Source organism: Balaenoptera musculus, chromosome 8 (genome assembly GCF_009873245.2).
Source record: "Balaenoptera musculus isolate JJ_BM4_2016_0621 chromosome 8, mBalMus1.pri.v3, whole genome shotgun sequence".
Taxonomy (NCBI): Eukaryota; Metazoa; Chordata; class Mammalia; order Artiodactyla; family Balaenopteridae; genus Balaenoptera; species Balaenoptera musculus.
The window spans coordinates 70,447,755-70,471,215 of NC_045792.1; the positions used below are offsets into that span (position 1 = coordinate 70,447,755).

The 23,461-nt window shown below is 35.3% G+C and overlaps 1 protein-coding gene and 1 non-coding gene across 6 annotated transcripts in view; one reads left to right on the forward strand and one right to left on the reverse strand.

Annotated features, from left to right (window-relative positions):
- NUCB2 (nucleobindin 2) overlaps positions 1–16,441 on the forward strand; it is a 44,567-nt gene extending 28,126 nt beyond the window's left edge. For 2 of the 5 annotated variants that reach the window (XM_036862653.1, XM_036862655.1), the window contains 9 exons: positions 996–1,099; positions 1,925–2,110; positions 2,307–2,397; positions 3,001–3,059; positions 3,157–3,249; positions 4,463–4,552; positions 15,018–15,188; positions 15,478–15,559; positions 16,161–16,441. In XM_036862653.1, coding sequence (XP_036718548.1) covers positions 996–1,099; positions 1,925–2,110; positions 2,307–2,397; positions 3,001–3,059; positions 3,157–3,249; positions 4,463–4,552; positions 15,018–15,188; positions 15,478–15,559; positions 16,161–16,168 — 884 coding nt within the window. In that variant the 3' untranslated portion in view covers positions 16,169–16,441. Of the gene's footprint in view, positions 1–995; positions 1,100–1,924; positions 2,111–2,306; positions 2,398–3,000; positions 3,060–3,156; positions 3,250–4,462; positions 4,553–6,520; positions 6,556–11,848; positions 11,860–15,017; positions 15,189–15,477; positions 15,568–15,987; positions 16,101–16,160 lie in introns of those variants that run through there. The other 3 variants (XM_036862658.1, XM_036862654.1, XM_036862656.1) reach the window with 3 other exon arrangements.
- TRNAS-CGA lies at positions 3,750–3,822 on the reverse strand. The gene has a single exon. It is a non-coding gene; the product is annotated as a tRNA-Ser (tRNA).
- Positions 16,442–23,461: the final 7,020 nt, after the last annotated feature.

The window sequence follows — 23,461 nt, forward strand, 5'->3', positions numbered from 1 at the left end:
AGGACTTCCCTGGTGGTCCAGTGGGTAAGACTCTGTGCTCCCAGTGCAGGGGGCCCGGGTTCGATCCCTGGTCGGGAAACTAGATCCTGCATGCATGCCACAGCTAAGAAGTCCGCATGCCTCAACTAAGTAGTCTGCATGCCACAACTAAGAAGCCCACATGCCTCAAGTAAGCATCCACATGCTGCAACAAAGAAGTCCACATGCTGCAAATAAAAGATCCCACATGCTGCAATTAAGACCAGGTGCAGCCAAAAAAAAAAAAATTCTTATAAAAAAAAAGAAAGAAATTCTTCTTAGACCTTTGGTGAGGGTAGTATATTAGAGTTTATCTAATTAAAAGTAGGAAATTTGGTACTTTTACAATAATGAAAAAGTTTTTACTGTAAATTATACTGCTAGCTAACTAGTCTTTCTTGAAATAACATTAAAATGTACACATTAAATTGTATTCCATTCTAGATTCAAGGGCATTACCTTTGCCTAGAATAACAATATGTATGATATTCTAAAAGAAAATATGAACTTTTAAATCTAAAACTTTGAATTTTCTTATAAAATCCTATAGGAATTAATATGAATGCTTATTCTTTTTTTTAAAGGAAATCACCACATCAATTTTAAATTTATTTATTTATTTATTTATGGCTGTGTTGGGTCTTCGTTTCTGTGCGAGGGCTTTCTCTAGTTGTGGCAAGCGGGGGCCACTCTTCATCGCGGTGCGTGGGCCTCTCACTATCACGGCCTCTCTTATTGCGGAGCACAGGCTCCAGACGCGCAGGCTCAGTAATTGTGGCTCACAGGCCCAGTTGCTCTGTGGCATGTGGGATCTTCCCAGACCAGGGCTCGAACCCGTGTCCCCTGCATTGGCAGGCAGATTCTCAACCACTGCGCCACCAGGGAAGCCCCCTGAATGCTTATTCTTATGTATTATTTATATTAATGTTTCTAGCTTCTAATAATTTATTGTTTACAGTTTTCTCATTTTCTTTCAGATACAGGCATAGACCACCACGCTCTTCTAAAACAATTTGATCATCTAAATCACCTGAATCCTGAGAAGTTTGAATCTACAGATTTAGATATGCTAATCAAAGCGGTGAGACTCATTTCAAAATGTGTTATCTTTGTTGTGCCTTTGAGGTTTTGTAATTTGACAAGTAAATTCCAGAAAGTGGTAGTATAACTTTTACATACTCTCTAGAATATCTTTAAAGGGAGATAGCTTAACCCTTATTAGTATAGATAATAATGTGGACATACAGGCCTGTAATCCCTTGCCAACAATTCCAAAATCCAAAATACTATAAAAATGGAAACCTGGCTTGAATTATAGTAAGGCTATTTATAGGTTTTATTTAGCTTACTTAGTGTGAGTATTTATAGATTTTGATAAGGAAGTACTAATCTGTTTGGTTACAGACTCTTCAGGGGTGTTATATGATATGGCATATATGCCATATGTCTTTTCTAAAATCTAGAAAATTCTTAGACACATCCTGCCTCAGGATTTTAGATTATAATTTGTAGACCTCTCATGTACTGTATGAAGTTAGCAAATTAGATGTTCTAGCCTGGGTGTTACTAGATTTAGTTAAGTCGTTAGGAACTGTTCTAGTTCTCTATACTGTACAGATTTGATACAGTCCCTTCCTTTTTCTTCTTTTAAAAATAAATTTATATGTTACTTGCTTATGAGGAACTTCCTAAAGTTGAAGCTAGCTTTGAACTTTTACTTTCTTTGAATGCCTACATCTCTGAGAATAATAATGACTAAAATAGAAGGGTAAAATTTAAAACAGAAGTCAAATATGTTTTGGCCCTCCTATGCTACCTTCTGTTAGAGAGTATGCTATATGCAAGAAAGCCTTTGTTTATATTTTTCAAGCACATCTTCTTATTTAATTTAAATATTGCATTATAGGCTACAAGTGATCTGGAACACTATGATAAGGCTCGACATGAAGAATTTAAAAAATATGAAATGATGAAGGAACATGAAAGGAGAGAATATTTAAAAACACTGAATGAAGAAAAGAGAAAAGAAGAAGAATCTAAATTTGAAGAAATGAAGAGAAAGCATGAAAATCATCCCAAAGTTAATCATCCAGTAAGGATTATGACTTTGTAAAACCATAGTTAGATGAAGATACTTCTTTATGCCAGATAGAAGAATTTTATAAGTTATTAGTACTTAAAATCTTGATTCTTAATTCTGCAAAGTTTTTCAATTTTATATTTTATTTTGAGCCTATATACATAGATTATAGTTTGTTTTGAGTGGTTTTTTAAAAATTGATTCACAGGGAAGCAAAGATCAACTAAAAGAAGTGTGGGAAGAGGCTGATGGATTGGATCCTAATGACTTTGACCCCAAGACATTTTTCAAATTACATGGTAACAGATTTGATACAATATTAATATTTATATCTTTTGTTTGAAAAATTATAGATGCTTTACTCTTAATTGATTTCTGCCAAGGTTTGCTAATCAAGTCCTATTGATAGTAAACATTTAGAGTTTTCCTCTAGGGTAGTATAGTAGTCTTTATTGCTGGTCTGCAGTATAAAATATTTTAGGTCAGTAGCTATGTCTTTATACTTGCTTTTACTTTTGAGTCATTATATGACTTATTACAAGTTTCTCTGTAAAATGAAGGCATTTCTGTGTCTAGCTAGGTTATATCTAATGGACTTTATGCTGTAATATTAAAATTTACTTTTAGTCTTATAGCATATTGCTTCACTTTATATTTTTGGAAAAAATGGTTAATATATATATTTTTCTAAATAACTATGATGAATTATGAATAAGTAGTGAATTGTTATCAGTTGGACTGATCTGAGGCTTCATAAAAAAGAAAGACACCTTTTTCTGTAGCATGTTGATGCTTCATGTTAAGTAATACTTTTGCAAACCATTTGTAATTAGTTATATTTTAACTATCAATTTTCTAAGGCATTAAAATCAGTTTTTGCATTTGTAACTTTTAAACTTTAGATGTCAATAGTGATGGCTTCCTAGATGAACAGGAATTAGAAGCCCTATTTACTAAAGAGGTAAATGAGTTCATTAAGTATTCAGTGGTTTTGCTCTGTCTTTTTTCCTTCTATTATCTTCCTTTCTTTTATGTTGGTTTTAAATTTTTCTTTTTAGTTGGAGAAAGTATATGACCCTAAAAATGAAGAGGATGATATGGTAGAAATGGAGGAAGAAAGGCTTAGAATGAGGGAACATGTAATGAATGAGGTATGTTTGAAAAGTTTATCTGTTACTTCTGTGGATTTTTCAAGTTCTTGCAATAAATCTTATTGTAAAATGGAAAATAAATATACATAATAGATATTTAATTGGATTTTGCATTTTTGATCCAGAACAGTCAGTAGGTTCCCTTAGTGTAAATAAAATTATTTTGTAACTGCTTTAAAATATTTTAAAATATTAAGATGCTGCTGCATATAAAAGAATGCTGTAAAACATTCTTTTAGAAGTGAAAAATAATGTAGTCCATTATTTGATATTTTAAATGCTGTATTAGTTTTTGCTAAGAAATTAAAAAACTCAATACCTTAATGGTTTATAACAACAAGTATTTATTTCTTGTTCACATTATTAAGCTGAAAACTCTGAAATAGCTATCATAGGCAGGGTAACTTAAGCCCACTTTTTTGTTGTTTTGTTTTGTTTTGTTTGTTTATTTGTTTTTGGCTGCACCACGTGGCTTGTGGGATCAGCTTGTGGGATCTTAGTTCCCTGACCAGGGATCGAACCAGGGCCCTTGGCAGTGAAAGCATAGAGTCCTAACCACTGGACCACCAGGGAATTCCCCAAGCCCACTGTTTTGCTTCAGTGATTTTCACCTGATATTTGAGCTATTCATGGTAAATTGGGATTTTTGTTGAGTGCTGGCTTCCAAGTAACAAATGAATTTCTTTGGCCATCACAGAGTTCACTTTTGTAACTGAATTTGCCATAGTCTATAAGAGCCATTAAACAGGGTTTGGAAAGGTTGTCAACTTTAGCTTTGATTTAGTTAGTTGTTTGTTTTTAGGAAAACAATGTTGGGAGCATTTTAACTTAAACTCCTTTACTCTTGGCTAAAACAGTTTTCTTTCTGGAAAGATTGTTTTTCTTGCCCAAGCACTTGGCTTTGAAAGGAGGTATGGTGAGTAAGGAAAACAATACTAGTCTATCCAGTCATATCAGCAGACTCAAACTTGGTGATCTTTGGGGGTATCAGTTATTTTCAAATTTGAATTATATAGAAGAGAAAGTTATCTATTTTCTGATTCTAGGATAATGTTGAGTGTCCTGTTTTGATTTTTTTCCCTCAGTTTCTATGGATGTTAGGCTAGCCCTAATTGCTGTATGTTTATGTAGTAGCATCTATTAGAAGAATTTCTAGTATCTAAATAATGTGAAAGAGTTATTTTATTTTACATGTACATTTTCCTTTAATCAGGTTGATACTAACAAAGACCGATTGGTGACTCTAGAAGAGTTTTTGAAAGCTACAGAAAAAAAGGAATTCTTGGAGCCAGATAGCTGGGAGGTAATAGAACCTACGTGAAATGGGATGTATGGTTCAAGAAATTCTACATCAGTCTATTCTGCTTTTAACTTTTATTCGCCATTATGTTTGCATGTATAGTTTTACCATCTTGGCTTTTCATATAAAATGTCACTATAAAATAATGAACTTGATTTCTTGCAAAGCTGGGACAATTGATCTCTATTGGTAATCACATTGCATGTAATTATATCTTTCTAAAATCGTACTTTTTTTACGTGTAAAATAATGTTCATTCTTGAAAATTAAAAATACGGATACAGTTAAAGTATGAGTTAGAGGTTACATGTAATTCTACCATCTGGAGGTAGACACTTAAATTAGGCATTGTGTTATATCAGTTTGGAAATCGTTTGTATATTTAGTATATGCATATATAGCATATAGTGAATAAATAGTTTACTGTCCCATTTTTAGCTTACATATACACATAAATTCATATCTATATATTTTTTTAAATGGCTTCATATATTCACAATATAAATGACTTTGTATGTTTGTGAAATTCTGTTTTTTTAAAATATAACAATATTTCATGAACATTTTCCAATGCCATGTCTCAAAATCTCGATTTAAAAAATGACCACTTAGCATGCAGTTGTGTGGTTGTAGCATAATTTATACAGCCATTCTTCCAGATTCAGACATTATGGGTCAATTCTAATTTTTTTTTACTGTGATAAATAACATTATGACGACTATCCATTTGTTCATGCATTTGGGGGCATCTGTGATGATTTCCCTTGGATTAATTCCTAGGAATAGAACTATTCTCAAGTTTTATGAACATTTTTTAGTTTCTAAATATATCTGTCAAATTGCTCCTGAAAAGTATTTGAATTTATACCATGGTTTACTGTGTATAAGTGAGTGCATACACATCTTGAACAGAATGGTTGAGAGGTACCAAATAAAGTAGATTGAAAATAGAACATTGTCTATGGGCGCCAGCCACGGCTATCAGCGTGGACACCAGCGACAGGCATGAAACACTAAGGCTGCTACTGCAGGCACCAAGAAGCCTGTGTGCAAGCACATGTCACTCTCCACACCACCCCAGGAGCCTGTGCAGCCCGCCACTGCCAGGGTCCGGTGATCCAGAGACAACTTCCCCAGGAGAACACACAGCATGCCTCAGGCTATTGCAACGTCATGTCAGTCTCTACCGCTGCAGGCTCGCCCCGCATTCTGTACCCCTCCCTCCCCACCGGCCTGAGTGAGCCAGAGCCCCCTAATCAGCTGCTACTTTAACCCCATCCTGACTGGGCGAAGAACAGACACCCTCAGGCGACCTACATGCAGAGGCGGGGCCAAATCCAAAGCTGAACCCCAGGAGCTGTGCGAACAAAGAAGAGAAAGGGAAATTTCTCCCAGCAGCCTCAGGAGCAGCGGATTAAATCTCCACAATCAACTTGATGTACCCTGCATCTGTGGAATACCTGAATAGACAACGAATCATCCCAAAATTGAGCTGGTGGACTTTGGGAGCAACTGTAGACTTGGGGTTTGCTTTCTGCATCTAATTTATTTCTGGTTTTATGTTTATCTTAGTTTAGTAATTAGAGTTTATTATCATTGGTAGATTTGTTTATTGATTTGGTTGCTCTCTTCCTTTTTTTTTTATATAGATACATATATATTTTTTCCTTTTTCTCTTTTTGTGAGTGTGTATATGTATGCTTCTTTGTGTGACTTTGTCTGTACAGCTTTGCTTTTACCATTTGTCCTAGGGATCTGTCTGTCCTTTTTTTTGTTTTTGTTTTTTTGGTTTTTTTAGTATAGTTTTTAGTGCTTGTTATCATTGGTGGATTTGTTTTTTGGTTTGGTTGCTCTCTTCTTTCTTTCTTTCCTTTTTTTATTACTTTTTAATTTATTTTATTTTTAATAATTAAAAAAGTTTTTTATTTTAATTGTTTCCTTCCTCCCTCCCTCCTTCCTTCCTTCCTACAGGTGTCAGACCTGTGCCTCTGAGATGGGAGAGCTGAGTTCAGGACAATTGGTCCACCAGAGACCTCCCGGCTTCACGTAATATCAAACGGTGAAAGCTCTCCCAGAGATCTCCATCTCAACACTAAGACCCAGCTCCACTAAATGACCAGCAAGCTACAGTGCTGGACACCCTATGCCAAACAACTAGCAAGACAGGAACACAACCCCACCCATTAGCAGAGAGGCTGCCTAAAATCATAATAAGGTCACAGACGCCCCAAAACACACCACCAGACGTGGTCCTGCCCACCAGAAAGACAAGATCCAGCCTCATCCACCAGAACACAGGCACCAGTCCCCTTGACCAGGAAGCCTACACAACCCACTGAACCAACCTTAGCCACTGGGGACAGACACCAAAAACAACAGGAACTACGAACCTGCAGCCTGCAAACAGAAGACCCCAAAGACAGTAAGTTAAGCAAAATGAGAAGACAGAGAAACACACAGCAGATGAAGGAGCAAGGTAAAAACCCACCAGACCAAACAAATGAAGAGGAAATAGGCAGTCTACCTGAAAAAGAATTCAGAGTAATGATAGTAAAGATGATCCAAAATCTTGGAAATAGAATGGAGAAAATACAAGAAATGTTTAACAAGGACCTAGAAGAACTAAAGAGCAAGCAAACAATGATGAACAACACAATAAATAAAATTAAATATTCTCTAGAAGGAATCAATAGAATAACTGAGGCAGAAGAACAGATAAGTGACCTGGAAGATAAAATAGTGGAAATAACTACCACAGAGCAGAATAAAGAAAAAAGACTGAAAAGAATTGAGGACAGTCTCAGAGACCTCTGGGACGACATTAAATGCAGTAACATTGAAATTATAGGGGTCCCAGAAGAAGAAGAGAAAAAGAAAGGGACTGAGAAAATATTTGAAGAGATTATAGTTGAAAACTTCCCTAATATGGGAAAGGAAATAGTCAATCAACTCCAGGAAGCACAGAGAGTCCAATACAGGATAAATCTAAGGAGAAACACACCAAGACACATATTAATCAAACGATCAGAATTTAAATACAAAGAAAAAATATTAAAAACAGTAAGGGAAAGCAACAAATAACATACAAGGGAATCCCCATAAGGTTAACAGGTGATCTTTCAGGAGGAACTCTGCAAGCCAGAAGGGAGTGGCAGGACATATTTAAAGTGATGAAAGGGAAGAACCTACAACCAAGTTTACTCTACCCAGCAAGGAACTCATTCAGATTCGATGGAGAAATTAAAACCTTTACAGACAAGCAAAAGCTAAGAGAATTCAGCACCACCAAACCAGCTTTACAACAAATGCTAAAGGAACTTCTCTAGGCAGGAAACACAAGAGAAGGAAAAGACCTACAATAACAAACCCAAAACAATTAAGAAAATGGTAATAAGAACATACATATTGAAAACTACCGTAAATGTAAATGGATTAAATGCTCCAACCAACAGACATAGACTGGCTGAACGGAAACAAAAACAAGACCTGTATATATGCTGTCTACAAGAGACCCACTTCAGAACTAGGGACACATACAGACTGAAAGTGAAGGGATAGAAAAAGATACTCCATGCAAATGGAAATCAAAAGAAAGCTGGAGCAGCAATTCTCATATCATAAAACAGACTTTAAAATAAAGACTATTACAAGAGACAAAGAAGGACACTACATAATGATCAAGGGATCGATCCAAGAAGATATAACAATTGTAAATATTTGTGCACCCAACATAGGAGCACCTCAATACATAAGGCAAATGCTAACAGCCATAAAAGAGGAAATCAACAGTAACACAATCATAGTAGGAGGCTTTAACACCCCACTTTCACCAATGGACAGATCATCCAAAATGAAAATAAATAAGGAAACACAAGCTTGAAATGATACATTAAACAAGATGGACTTAATCGATATTTATAGGACATTCCATCCCAAAACAACAGAATACACTTTCTTCTCTAGTGCTCATAGAACATTCTCCAGGATAAATCATACCTTGGGTTACAAATCAAGCCTTGGTAATTTTAAGAAAATTGAAATCGTATCAAATATGTTTTCCGACCACAATGCTAGGAGACTAGATATCAATTACAGGAAAAAATCTGTAAAAAATACAAACACCTGGAGGCTAAACAATACACTACTGAACAACCAAGATATCACTGAAGAAATCAAAGAGGAAATCAAAGAATACCTAGAAACAAGCGACAATGAAAACACGACGACCCAAAACCTATGGGATGCAGCAAAAGCAGTTCTAAGAGAGAAGTTTATAGCAATACCATCCTACCTCAAGAAACAAGAAACATCTCAAATAAAGCAACCTAACCTTACACCTAAAGCAGTTAGAGAAAGAATAACAAAAAAACCCAAAGTTAGCAGAAGGAAAGAAATCATAAACATCAGATCAGAAATAAATGAAAAAGAAATGAAGGAAACAGTAGCAAAGATCAAGAAAACTAAAAGCTGGTTCTTTGAGAAGATAAACAAAATTGATGAACCATTAGCCAGACTCATCAAGAAAAAAAGGGAGAAGACTCAAATCAATAGAATTAGAAATGAAAAAGGAGAAGTAACAACTGACACTGCAGAAATACAAAGGATCATGAGAGATTACTACAAGCAACTCTATGCCAATAAAATGGACAACCTGGAAGAAATGGACAAATTCTTAGAACAGCACAACCTTCCGAGACTGAACCAGGAAGATAGAAAATATAAACAGACCAATCATAAGCACTGAAATTGAGGCTGTGATTAAAAATCTTCCAACAAACAAAAGCCCAAGACCAGATGCCTTCACAGGCGAATTCTATCAAACATTTAGAGAAGAGCTAACACCTATCCTTCTCAAACTCTTCCAAAATATAGCAGAGGGAGGAACACTCCCAAACTCATTCTACGAGGCCACCATCACCCTGATACCAAAACCAGACAAAGATGTCACAAAAGAAAACTACAGGCCAATATCACTGATGAATATAGATGCAAAAATCCTCAACAAAATACTATCAAACAGAATGCAACAGCACATTAAAAGGATCATACACCATGATCAAATGGGGTTTATCCCAGGAATACAAGGATTCTTCAATATACGCAAATCAATCAATGTGCTAAAACATATTAACAACTTGAAGGAGATAAACCATATGATCATCTCAATAGATGCAGAAAAAGCTTTTGACAAAATTCAACACCCATTTATGATAAAAACCCTCCAGAAAGTAAGCACAAAGGGAACTTACCTCAACATAATAATAGCCATATATTACAAACCCACAGCCAACATCGTTCTCAATGGTGAAAAACTGAAACCATTTCCTCTAAGATCAGGAACAAGACAAGGTTGTCCACTCTCACCACTACTATTCAACATAGTTTTGGAAGTTTTAGCCACAGCAATCAGAGAAGAAAAAGAAATAAAAGGAATCCAAATTGGAAAAGAAGTAAAACTGTCACTGTTTGCAGGTGACATGATACTATACACAGAAAATCCTAAAGATGCCACCAGAAGACTACTAGAGCTAATCAATGAACTTGGTAAAGTTGCATGATACAAAATTAATGCACAGAAATCTCTTGCATTCCTATGCACTAATGATGAAAAATCTGAAAGAGAAATTAAGGAAACACTCCCATTTACCATTGCAACAAGAAGAATGAAATACCTAGGAATAAACCTACCTAAGCAGACAAAAGACTTGTATACAGGAAACTATAAGACACTGATGAAAAAAATTAAAGATGATAGAAACAGATGGAGAGATATACCATGTCCTTGGATTGGAAGGATCAACATTGTGAAAATGACTATACTACCCAAAGCAATCTATAGATTCAGTGCAATTCCTATCAAACTACCAATGGCATTTTTCACAGAACTAGAACAAAAAATTTCACAATTTGTATGGAAACACAAAAGACCCCGAATAGCCAAAGGAATCTTGAGAAAGAAAAACAGAGCTGGAGGAATCAGGCTCCTGGACTTCAGACTATACTACAAAGCTACAGTAATCAAGACAGTATGGTACTGGCACAAAAACAGAAATATAGATCAATGGAACAGGACAGAAAGCTCAGAGATAAACCCACGCACATATGGTCACCTTATTTTTGATAAAGGAGGCAAGAATATACAATGGAGAAAAGACAGCCTCTTCAATAATTGGTGCTGGGAAAACTGGACAACTACATGTAAAAGAATGAAATTAGAATACTCCCTAACACCATACACAAAAATAAACTCAAAATGGATTAAAGACCTAAATGTAAGGCCAGACACTATAAAACTCTTAGAGGAAAACATTGGCAGAACACTCTATGACATAAATCACAGCAAGATCCTTTTTGACCCACCTCCTAGAGAAATGGAAATAAAAACAAAAATAAACAAATGGGACCTAATGAAAATTAAAAGCTTTTGCACAGCAAAGGAAACCATAAACAAGATGAAAGACAGCCCTCAGAATGGCAGAAAATATTTGCAAATGAAGCAACTGACAAAGGATTAATCTCCAAAATTTACAAGCAGCTCATGCAGCTCAATATCAAAAAAACAAACAACCCAATCCAAACATGGACAGAAGACTTAAAGAGACATTTCTCCAAAGAAGATATACAGATTGCCAACAAACACATGAAAGGATGCTCAACATCACTAATCATTAGAGAAATGCAAATCAAAACTACAATGAGGTATCACCTCACACCAGTCAGAATGGCCATCATCAGAAAATTTACAAACAGTAAATGCTGGAGAGGGTGTGGAGAAAAAGGAACCTTCTTGCACTGTTGGTGGGAATGTAAATTGATACAGCCACTTTGGAGAACAGTATGGAGGTTCCTTAAAAAACTAAAAATAGAAATACCATAAGACCCAGCAATTCCGCTACTAGACATACACCCTGAGAAAACCATAATTCAAAAAGAGTCATGTACCCCAATATTCACTGAAGCTCTATTTACAACAGCCAGGACATGGAAGCAACCTAAGTGTCCATTGACAGATGAATGGATAAATAAGATGTGGCACATATATACAATGGAATATTACTCAGCCATAAAAGGAAACGAAATTGAGTTATTTGTAGTGAGGTGGATGGACCTAGAGTCTGTCATACAGAGTGAACTAAGAAAGAGAAAAACATATACCATATGCTAACACACATATATGGAATCTAAAAAAATATATATGGTTCTGAAGAACCTAGGGGCAGGACAGGAATAAAGACACAGACATAGAGAATGGACTTGAGGACACGGGGGTGGGAGAAGGGTAAGCTGCGATGAAGTGAGAGAGTGTCGTGGACATATATACAGTACCAAATGTAAGATAGATAGCTAGTGGGAAGCAGCTGCATAGCACAGGGAGATCAGCTCGGTGCTTTGTGACCACCTAGAGGGCTGGGATAGGGAGGATGGGAGGGAGACGCAAGAGGGAGGAGATATGGGGATATATGTATATGTATAGCTGATTCACTTTGTTATAAAGCAGAAACTAACACACCATTGTAAAGCAATTATACTCCAATAAAGATGTTAAAAAAAAAAAGAACATTGTCTTTTCCTATATAAAATTAAAAGATTACCTTTTTAATTAGTTTGAGATAGGGTGGCCAACTGTCCTGGTTTACCTGGACTGTGGAGTTTCCCAGGATGCAGAACTTTTCAGTGTTACAACCTGGACAATCCTGGACAAATTGGGACAATTGGTCATCTTAGTTTGAGGTTAAAGAAATCAGCTTCTTTTTTGTTGTAAGTTTTTGTCTAACATTTGAACTATTTCTGGACATTGGTGAAGAAGAAGAATGCTAAGATTATTTGAACATGAATTCCCTTGAGTGCTTCTGGTGAACTGGATCAATAGATAATTACATACCTTTTTCACTTTGGCATAATTTCAGGTTTACAAAAAAGTTGCAAGAATAAACAAGGAATTCCTGAATACCTTTCACCCAGATTTCCCATTTTACTACATTTGCTTTCTCCCTCTCCTTTTCTCTCTTTCTCTATTTTTAATCTGTGTGTGTGTGTATTTATATATAACATATATAATTATTTTTGAGAGTAAGTTGCACATGATGCTGCTTTAACCTTAAATACTTGAGTGTGTATTTTTTGCAAACAAAGATTTACATAATCACAGTAAGATTATCAATGCTACACACACAATACTATTCTCTAATCTCTAGATTGTATTGAGATTTTTGTCAATTTTTCCTGTATTGGTCTTTATAGCAAAAGAAAATCCAAGATCGTGCATTGGATTTAGTTGTAATGTCTTTCTAGTCTACTTTAATCTGAAACAGTTCCTGAGTCTTTGTATCTCATAGCATTGGTATTTCTAAAAACTACAGACCAGTTATTTTGTAGAATGTCCCTCATTTTGAGTTTGTCTGCTGTTTCCTTATGATTCCTACTTTTGATAGGAATATCACTGAAGTGATGCTAAGTGCATCATATCAAGAATCATATGCTGCTGATTATTTCCATAACTGCCAATGTTAACTTTGATTATTTGGTTAAGGTGGTGTCTACCAGGTTTTCCCACTGTAAAATTACTGTTTTACCTTTTGTAATTTGAAAAGTATCTTGTCTATCCCACCATACTACCAGAATCAGAAGTCAGGTTAAAAAAAAAAAAATCACTCAACATCATATCAAAAGTATTCCCAAATACTATTTGTAAGCATTGTTTTAATAACTATGGAGGTGCTTAACTGTTTTCTGAGGGTTAGACATTTAGGTTATTTCCATTCTTTTATTGTTATTTAAAAAGATAGCTGCTATAAACACATTTTTATATGAAGTTTTTATGTGTTCAGGGTTATTTTCTAAGATAAATTCTCAATGTAGCATTACCAGGACCAAGGGAATATTTTTAAGGTTGTTGATATACTTTGTAAAAGTGCTTTTCAAAAGAATTGTACCAATTTACATTTCGACCAATAAAAAATGAGATTGCTCTACTTTTTAAAAAGGTATTGTCTTTGGGGATATACTTTGAGACTCATTATCTACGGGGTTTAGCATGCATTGGTGAATCTAGCCAGAATAAATTGTTACTGTGACTGTTGACAAATGGTGATTTTCTAATCATTCCTTAGTTGGCTTTCTGCTGTAGGTGGAAAAAGCCAATATTCCCTTGGCTTTCCACTGTAGCTGTTCCTTCCTCCTTCTCTAGTTGTTTATATCAATGTAGACTCCTGGCTTCTTATTTTATTCAGTAAACTTGAATTCTTACTATCATTTGTTTTTGATGTTCAAATTGACCCTGATTTGGCTAGTAGGAGTTTCCTCAGACAGGCTTTTGTGTCCTTCAGGCATGTCCCTATCATTCTTTGAGGACTTCCTTACTTTTTAGTGTAATAAGGTGTCCAAGGCTCATCTTGTTCTTTCTCTGCCCTACCTCTGGAATCAGACATTTTTCTGAGGAGCACTGGTTCCTTTTAGTGGAGATCGATATTACAGTCCAGGATCTGGACACTGGATTTGCTCCTTGCTACTGGAGTGCCATTGCTTCTGGGCCTTATCAAGTAACAGAGTTGAGGAATTTAAAAAAATATATATATATATAAATATATATATATAATATATATTTATAGTATGTGTATGTGTGTATATATATACACGCATGCATGCACATATGTATATAGACACATCTACACATTTATATTCATTTTTATATATTTAGCTATCAAGATGTATTAAAACTCATGAGTTCACACTGATATCTCCTTAAATTTCAATCTAACACTTCTACTTCCAATACAACATTCTTTTTCTCTTTCCATATTTCATACAAAGCCTGGCTCCCATTTTCCACAATAATATTGTATTTATTTGTTCAATCCTAAGATGTACAAAGAGTTTCAGAATTGCTAATTGATGCCTCTGCAAAGCCAGACTTTAATATTTGTTTACAGGTTTTGTTGTTGTTTTAGCCTAACAGCATATAGTCCAAATGCTGTGATCAAAAGTTTCTTGGGTTAGTTCTTTTTTCCTTCCCCCTTCTGTGGATTATTTCACTTAAAATAAAAGTATTATTTGTTTCTATTTGTATTCAATTTGGAGAGGTTTTTTGTCCTTGTGGATTTTTATTTATTTTCTTTTTTTCTTTGAGTATGTGAAACATTGATATGTTTCCAACAATCAAATCTGTGCAAAAAAGGCATATTCAAAGGAGTGTGATTTTCTTTCCCACATTGTCTTTGTCCTTTCCACCCAGTTCTCCCCTTATTCTGTAGGTAACCAATCTCATTAGTTTCTGGATTTTCCTTCCTGTTATATCTTTTGCTCAAATAAGTACAAGTGTATATATTCTTATTTCCCCTTCTTTCTTACCCAAAATATGTAATACTATAGATATTCTTTTGTACTTTGCTAAGCATAGAATTTTAAAGCTGAATCAGACCTTTTTGTTTTCTTTCTAAGGTTATTCTTTTCTCATTTTTTTGTCTTTTAGACATTGGATCAACAACAGTTCTTCACAGAGGAAGAACTGAAGGAATATGAAAATATTATCTCCATACAAGAAACTGAACTTAAGAAAAAGGCAGATGAGCTTCAGAAACAAAAAGAAGAGCTACAACGTCAGCATGACCAACTTGAGGCTCAGAAGCTGGAATACCATCAGGTGATATTTAGTAAAAAAGCTTGTGGCATTAAAAAGGATTTTAGGGGCTTTCTACAAGCCTGTATTTTTGTAATGTATTTCAATTAGCTGTCGTATTTTAAATTTTAGTATTTTTTAAACTGCATTTTTTTTAAACTTCCTTGTTGAATATTAATCTAAATTATAGAACGTGAATATCCCATTTTGGAAAACAATTTTCAGTTAGTTTGTTGTGCATTGTCAAAGGTCATACATATCAGAGAAAATCAAATAACGCTTACTTTTAAGGCATTCTTTTTCCATTCACTAGGTTTTACAGCAGATGGAACAAAAAAAATTACAACAAGAAATTTCCCCATCAGTGCCTGGTGGAGAATCAAAGATCCAGCCACGTATGTAATTTTGTTTATTTGTTTGTTTGTTTGAGGAAATTAAAAAATTGAATAAATAGAAATTCACATTTATTACAAATATAATTTCAAATCATTAATATCTGTGCTATTTTCTGTTTATTTGTGGAAATAGAGCAATTTGTATTACAGAAAAATGAAAAAGCCTCTAAAATTTTTATACATCAGTACATTTCAAAAGCTATATAATTTGATAGCCATATGCATGGTGAAATGATTTTTTTCAGTATTATTCATAATTCTTCCTAATCAATTATTGATATTATCAGAGAACATGTTTTTTAATTGTAATCGGTGATTAACTAAACATAGTTAAAAAGCAAATACTCAATATATCTATGTATAAAAGAATATTCAGAATAAAGGAAGATACCTTTAAAATGAGGGCATATTTTTTTTTTTTTGGACAGGCATTTAAAGTCCGAAGTCCACCAGAACTTAGAATAAAATTGTTACATCATCATGTGTGTCATCTTTTTACCTCCCTTCCTTTTCCTCTGCTCAATAAATATTTTAAAGCATATGTGGAATAAAGGAAGATACTTTTAAAATGAGAACGTATTTTTTTTTTTTTTGGACACAGATGTTTAAGGATTGAAGTCTACCAGAACCAGGAAGGAAACAAACTCAATACCTGCTCTCATTTTCATACCTCTTTTCTTTTTCCTTTGTTCTCCTTTAGTGATTTAATTAAGTGGTTTTATGCCATAATTTAATGAAACTATTAGTAACTATTTAAGTGAGAAAGCACCACCCACTGCTTTTAAAATAAATTGTTTTCTCTTATTCATAAAGGTAAATACTCTTTTATGGGTGCTTATCATCCCCTCTCTCAATAAAAGCTCTTTGATATTAATAATTCTTCTCCTGAGAAGACCATAGTATTCCCCAGTGTGTGTTGGTAACTTTTTCCTACTTTCAGCAATCTTAACTGCTAGAAATTCTTCTACCAAACAGCTCTTGCTACCACTTAAGGTCATTTTTCATTTACATTTTTGCTTTATACTCTATCATTCAATATCAGGTTTTGCTACATATAACAGAAAACCCAAAGATAATGGTGGTTTAAACTGAATAAGAACTTTTGCCTTTTACATAGAAGAAATCTGGAAGTAGGTGGTGTACAGGTTCCTATCTTTCTGCTCTGCTCTCCCCAGTGCATAGTTTTTATTCTCGAGTTACTTCATTCTCAGGGTCCAAGATGGCTCTTGGAGGCAGTGGGGAAGGGCAACAAAAGGAACGTCCCCCAGTTGAATCAGCTTCCTTGATGCAATTTTCCCAGAGAACCACATAGCATTTGAATTTACATCTCATTGGCCAGAGCTGTGTCACATGGCCATCTAGCTGCTAGGGAAGCAGAGAAATCCATGTGGCAATGGGACCAGCTAAAAGTTAAGATTCTTTTAGGAAGGATTCCCTTTAAGGGAAGAGGGAATGTTTGGTAGGCAACTTACAGCTTTAATTTAAACAGCCTTTTGGTTACCTAAATATCTATGTACATTCTTCCAAAACAGAAAACGCTCACTTCCCCCACCTCAAAAGGAAACCACCAAAACCCAATCTATTATTGCATGTAGTTCAAAGCCCATGACATCTGAGTATAGTCCCCTCCATCAGGTTAGGATGTGGTTTTTTTATGTTCTGGTCATCTGCAAACTAAAAAGCAACATGTCTGCCCCCTGAGCACCATATGCATAATGGGATAGGTACAGGATAACTGCAATAAAATCAACCTTTTAGAAAAGGGGAAAACAGGAAACATAGCAGTCATCTTTCCATAACAATTAAAAAAATACTGCTTGGCAAAAATAGCAAGGTCTCTCTGCTCTGTCCATAAATATATTCTTTGGTTTTTCTATTAGGCAACCCCTGCTTCACCTTTCTGGGAGGAACTCCCTTGTCTAATGTCCTCAGGGGCCCTTGGCATTGCCCTCTAGGATGTTTTTATTGCCCATTAACCTTCAAGGACACAAGTGGGCATTGGGAAATGTCCTCTTCTTGAAGGCTGGACAGTCTTCGCACTTCACGTCCTGTTATTGTGGGTTTGGGGCCTTGGGATTGTTTCAGATAGTTACAGGCTGTTTCAGGCCAGGCTTAGGGTTTTTATTTGTTTTTGTTTTGTTTTGCTTTTTGGCAAAACAGTTCCCTAAAAAGTTGTAAGTTTCTGGTCTGTTTTCTTCAATTATTACCACGAGAAACCACAAAGATCTTGTCAAGACATATTTAACAAAGAACCTCATCTTTTACTTGCTGACCTCTGTGTTCTTTTCTCCCGTTGGGTCTTAAATGAATGGTACCCACTTCGGATTGTTTTAAACTGTAGGCTTGGATGGGATAACAGCAGTCTTAATCTGATCTTTTTCCTTAGGATGGCTCCCATTACTTGGCAGAAAATTCTTAAGGGAAGGTTCTTGGAAAGGTTGTGAAAGCTTTAGCAGCTTCCTCAGAACCTTTTCTTATAACTGTTTCAGTTTGGAGTACGTTAGTACGGTAGTTGACTTTTTCAATTCTTCAGGGCTCCAGATTTGGGACTTTATCAATTTATTTGGTAGATAGCAGTTCTCTCAGCAAAGCTATATTGCCTTCCATCTCTGCAGACTTGCTCACCTTAGCCCGAGCCACATCTCTCCTGTAGGACTTTTCTGAAAGAGGCAAGACGCAGCCCACACATGCTAGCATTCTGAAACTCTACCACCATTTTCTCTGATACCTTAACCTCAGTTGGCACGAGGTATCACTGCCCCAAACCCTACCTTCTTAACTAAGCCAATTCCATTTTTCAGATCCTTTTACTTGCTGCACCTTACTTCTAGCTACCAAATTCTGTATAGGTTAAGATTCTTCATTGTAAGTAATAGAATCATCTTCAGCTACTAAACAGAATGGGATTGATGGGGGAGCGGTGTATAGATAGCTCACAGAATCTTTGGGAGGGCTGAAAGAACGGAACTTAGGCTGAGCTTCTAGGAACTGCATCATGAGACTGGGCTGCCAAAGAAGCTGCTGCTTTTGGAACAATCAAGAAGCTGCCTGCTAAATCAGGAAGCCACCTGCCAGATTAGGAAGTCATGAAGTTGCCAGCTCCAGAACCACACCACCTCTGCCTTGCTTTGTGTCAGCAAAAAATGGATATTTCATGTCCTGCTTCTCTCCCCATGTAACTCAGTTCTGAGTAAAAGTTTCAAGTGAGTACATCTGATTGTTTGGACCAATCATATCTGGAACCCTAGCTGCAGGGGAGGTTGGGAAATAATATTTAATTTCCTACTCCTATAGTACAGGAATGCATGTTTAAAGCTGTTGAATGAACAAATCCACTGTAATACCTCAAAAATTTACATTGTTTCTTTTAACATTAATAATTTTTAAAACTCTTAGTTCTCATTTTACAAATTCTAAAATAATCATTGCATACTCCTCCAAACACTTCCGATGTTTTTCCTTAAATCATGGATCCCAGAATTAAATATAGCAATCTAGAAAACTTCTGCTTATATGTAGCTGAAAAAAACCCACAGAAATCACTCAGCAGAGTAATGCTATGTTTCTTTAGAGATGGAGAAGAATTCCTATCTCTGTTGTTTAAATTGTAGGAAATATTTTTAAATGATCTGGGATATCCTTTTGTTGATGACTCTATCTGTAAGCGGTATTGTGATAAGACAGGGACTCACCGAGGATAAATTTTTTTAGATGGTGGACTGGGGTCAAATCAGAAAGTAATTGGAGACAATAATATGGTACTTTTATGAAATGTGACAAATATCAATACAACAGCAGTCATATTACAATATATTAAATATATCAAAGTAACACATCTTGCCCCTTAAATCTACACAGTGGTATAGGTCAAATATATTCAAGTAAAAAAATAGTAATTGGAGGAGAACTTAGAGAAATTTTTTAAAATGCTTTTTTGGCATGAGTAGATAACGGACAGATATTAATGTAGACATACCTCACAGTTTCCAGCAAATTATTAATTTATATTATTAAAAAAAGAATTGTTAGCCTAAGATTATTTATGGACATAAGGAATCCCAGTTCTTATGAGTACTGGGCATTTATGAGTAAAGATTTTTTCTTAAAGAGTTGCTAATAGTATTTTTTCCAGCTCTGTTAGAAAGTATTCATCCTGTGTTTGATTTATCCCATTCTTCTTCATATTCTTAGATATTAAGAAGTCTTTGGTTTAGTTGACTTAGTGATATGTGTAAGTAATTTGGAACTTTGTTTCACATATGAATTTTCATGAAGCATGTACATTTTATAGTATACTTAGATATATATAATTAAAATTATATTTTAAAAGACAGTGGTCCTCTAGAATATTTGACTCTCACTAAAGGAAACTGCAATTTAGAAGTAGTGGTAAAAAACGCTTTGAGATATGGCTCTACTTTTTTTTTTTAACCAAGATTTGTTTACAATGGCATTTTTTCATGCTAATTGAACAGATTTGTATTACCATAAGCCTAAATGCAAATCTGTTTTTCACATGAGGAGAAATATAAAGGAAATTTTAATATTTGTGATAATGTGACTTTTAAGATAGTCTAGCTAATAAAAGGGGGTAAGAAATGTATTTTCTTTAGGGAGAAATATTGACAAGTCTAGTTCTGGTTAGTGCCTAAAGTTTAATTTTTGTTTTATAGCTGTGCAATAAATCAAGAAGAAATTGATAAAGAGGCAGAGTTAGATGATGACCTTCATCATTTTCATGCAAGATTTTTGTCGCCTGAAAAAGCTGCTAGAGAAGATCATCTTTACCCTTAACCACTGGTGTCTCAACTTGATACTTGAATAATTCATTTGTTTTTTGTTGGAATTGAGAAACTAAGGTGTATTAGGTAAAATGCAGAGTTCCTATGGGTGATACAATGGAAGACAGTAATTACAGCTTGTTTTCAAGGTATGAGATTTGAAGGAAATTGGATCTTTTCCTTGCTTTTTGTTTTTTTAACACAATATCATTAGCAGGATTTCAGTCTTTCCCTACCCATGTTTTAATTAGTTAATTAATCAATTAATTAAAATCCAACAATTTAGATCTAATAGGTGACTTTTTTTCAGTTTTTAAAATTTTGTATTGAACTATAGTTAATTAACAATATTATGTTAGTGTACAGTAAAGTGATTCATATATATTTATATATGTATATATACTTTTCAGATTCTTTTTCATTATAGGTTATTATAAGATATTGAATATAGTTCCCTGTGCTATACAGTAAATCCTTGCTGTTTATCTATTTTGTACATAGTGTTATATCTTTTTATCCCATATTCCTAGTTTATCCCTCTACCCCCCTTTTCCCTTTGATAACCATGTTTGTTTTCTATGTCTGTGAGTCTGTTTCTGTTTTGTGAATAAATTTATTTGTATTATTTTTTAGATTCCACATATAAGTGATATCATATAATATTTTCTCTGACTTATTTCACTTAGTATGATAATCTCTAGGTCCATCCATGTTGCTGCAAATGGCAATATTTCATTCTCTTTTATGACTGAGTAATATTCCATTGTAGTATACATATATACCACATCTTCTTTATCCATTCATCTGTTAATGGACACCTAGGTTGCTTGGCTATTATAAATAGTGATGCCAAAACTCTTGGCTGTCTGTGCACCGATGCCGGAAAGAAATATGGAGACAGAGTTTTGGAGGAACAAGAAAAATGGCTTTAATCTTTGCCTGACAAAGGGGAAAACACAGCAGGCTAGTGCCTCCAGAACTGTGCCCCCCTTCCCTGGGGAATAGGGAAAGGTGATATAGCCTGGGGCTCGAAGTCTGGGGTAGGTGATAAGGCTCAAAGTAATTAAGTTCTTGCATTTCTCTTCTTCTGCAGATTCATGGCCAAAGCTGGTATCAGGCAGCTCAGCAACCAGGTCTGGTGTCCCTGAAGTTATCAGCCAGTGATGTTCTTTTTGAAATGAAGAGTGCTACAAGGGAGTGTAGGGGGAGAAGAAATGCTAGGTGCAAAGGGTAATTCATATGGAATCAGAGTAATCAGCTTTGTGAAGAACATGTCTAGCTACAAGTGTTTGTTAGTAGTAACAGCTAAAGAATAACCAAGATTGCTTAACTCTTTCAGGCCTGTTTATGTTGTTTCCCCAGCCTGTTCATTGTTTCCTTATTTTCCTTGTTTATCAGAAAAGAAAAGTCTCATTTCTATTTTGTTTTTGTAAATTTATTTATTTATCTTGGCTGCATTGGGTCTTTGTTGCTGCATGCGGGCTTTCTCTAATTGCGGCGAGTGGGGGCTACTCTTCGTTGCAGTGCGTGGGCTTGTCATTGCAGTGGCTTCTCCTGTTGCAGAGCACAGGCTCTAGGCACGCGGGCTTCAGTAGTTGTGGCACACGGGCTCAGTAGTTGTGGCTCGCGGGCTCTAGACTGCAGGCTCAGTAGTTGTGGTGCACGGGCTTAGTTGCTCTGCGGCATGTGGGATCTTCCCGGACCAGGGCTCAAATCCATGTCCCCCGCATTGGCAGGCAGATCCTTAACCACTGCACCACCAGGGAATTCCCTCACTTCTATTTTTGCTGCAACAAATTCCCCACTGCTAGTTCATTCCCTCCATATCAATGGAGGAAGGGAAACGGGCGTCATTCTTGTCTGGCTGAGGACAAAACTTGAGTTTTGCTCCATTTGATAAAACACCAGCTGTCCAGCCCAGGGGCCCATCTATTTCCTACTTAAATAGTGCTATAATTTATTTATTTATTTATTTCATTAAAAAAAAAAATTTTATTGGAGTATAGTTGACTTACAGTGTTGTGTTAGTTTCAGGTGTACAGCAAAGTGAATCAGTTATATACATATAGCCACTCTTTTTTAGATTCTTTTCCCATATAGGCCATTACAGAGTACTGAGTAGAGTTCACTGTGCTATACAGTAGGTCCTTATTAGTTAGTTATTTTATATATAGTAGTGTGTATATGTCAATCCCAATCTCCCAATTTATCCCTCCCCCCATTTACCCCCGATAACCATAGTTTGTTTTCTACATCTGTAAATATTTCTGTTTTGTACCCTTTTTTTAGATCCCACATATAAGTGATAATCATATATTTGCCTTTCTCTCTCTGACTTACTTCACTTAGTATGACAATCTCTAGGTCCATCCATGTTGCTGCATATGGCATTATTTTGTTCTGTTTTATGGCTGAGTAGTTAGTTATGCATTACTAACCTTGCTTAAAAAAATTTAAGAACTGAGCCAGAACAAGCAGCAGCAGCAAGTGGTGAAGACACCAAACTGAAAAATTTGGATTTATGGTTACCAGCACTACCAAACTGTTTAGTGAGATAAAAGCAAAGCAAAACAAAACCAATAAAACCTTTTATTTAATTTCAGAAATTCAGGGATTTTTCCAAATATTGCCTATAGAGTTATGTAGAAAAAAATTTACATTTATGTTTACAGATATCTACAATTTTCACAAATTTAGTTTATATTTTAATTGATATTTGTCATGTTCTTGATGATGAATGCCATGTACCATCTTGGTTGTCAGTCAGCCCTTGACAGTATTTTTACTTATAGGTTCGCCCTTCCAGTTGCCTTCCAAGCTCTGCCTGCCTGTAAACAAGTTGTTTTGTTTTGTTTTTTAACAATTTTTTAACTAGTTTTGTTTATAATTTGTTTACAATCTATTGTAAGCAATAGATATGACTTTTGCTGTACAAATTTTCTTACCTCTTTTTTTTTTTGGCCACACCACACAGCTTGTGGGATCTTAGTTTCCCCACCAAGGATCAAATCCAGGCCCATGGCAGTGAAAGCACCGAGTCCTAACCACTGGACTGCCAGGGAATTCCCGCTCCTTTTGTTTTATCCTTAGTAATAAGTATGTTTCCTAAGACTGTCCAGGA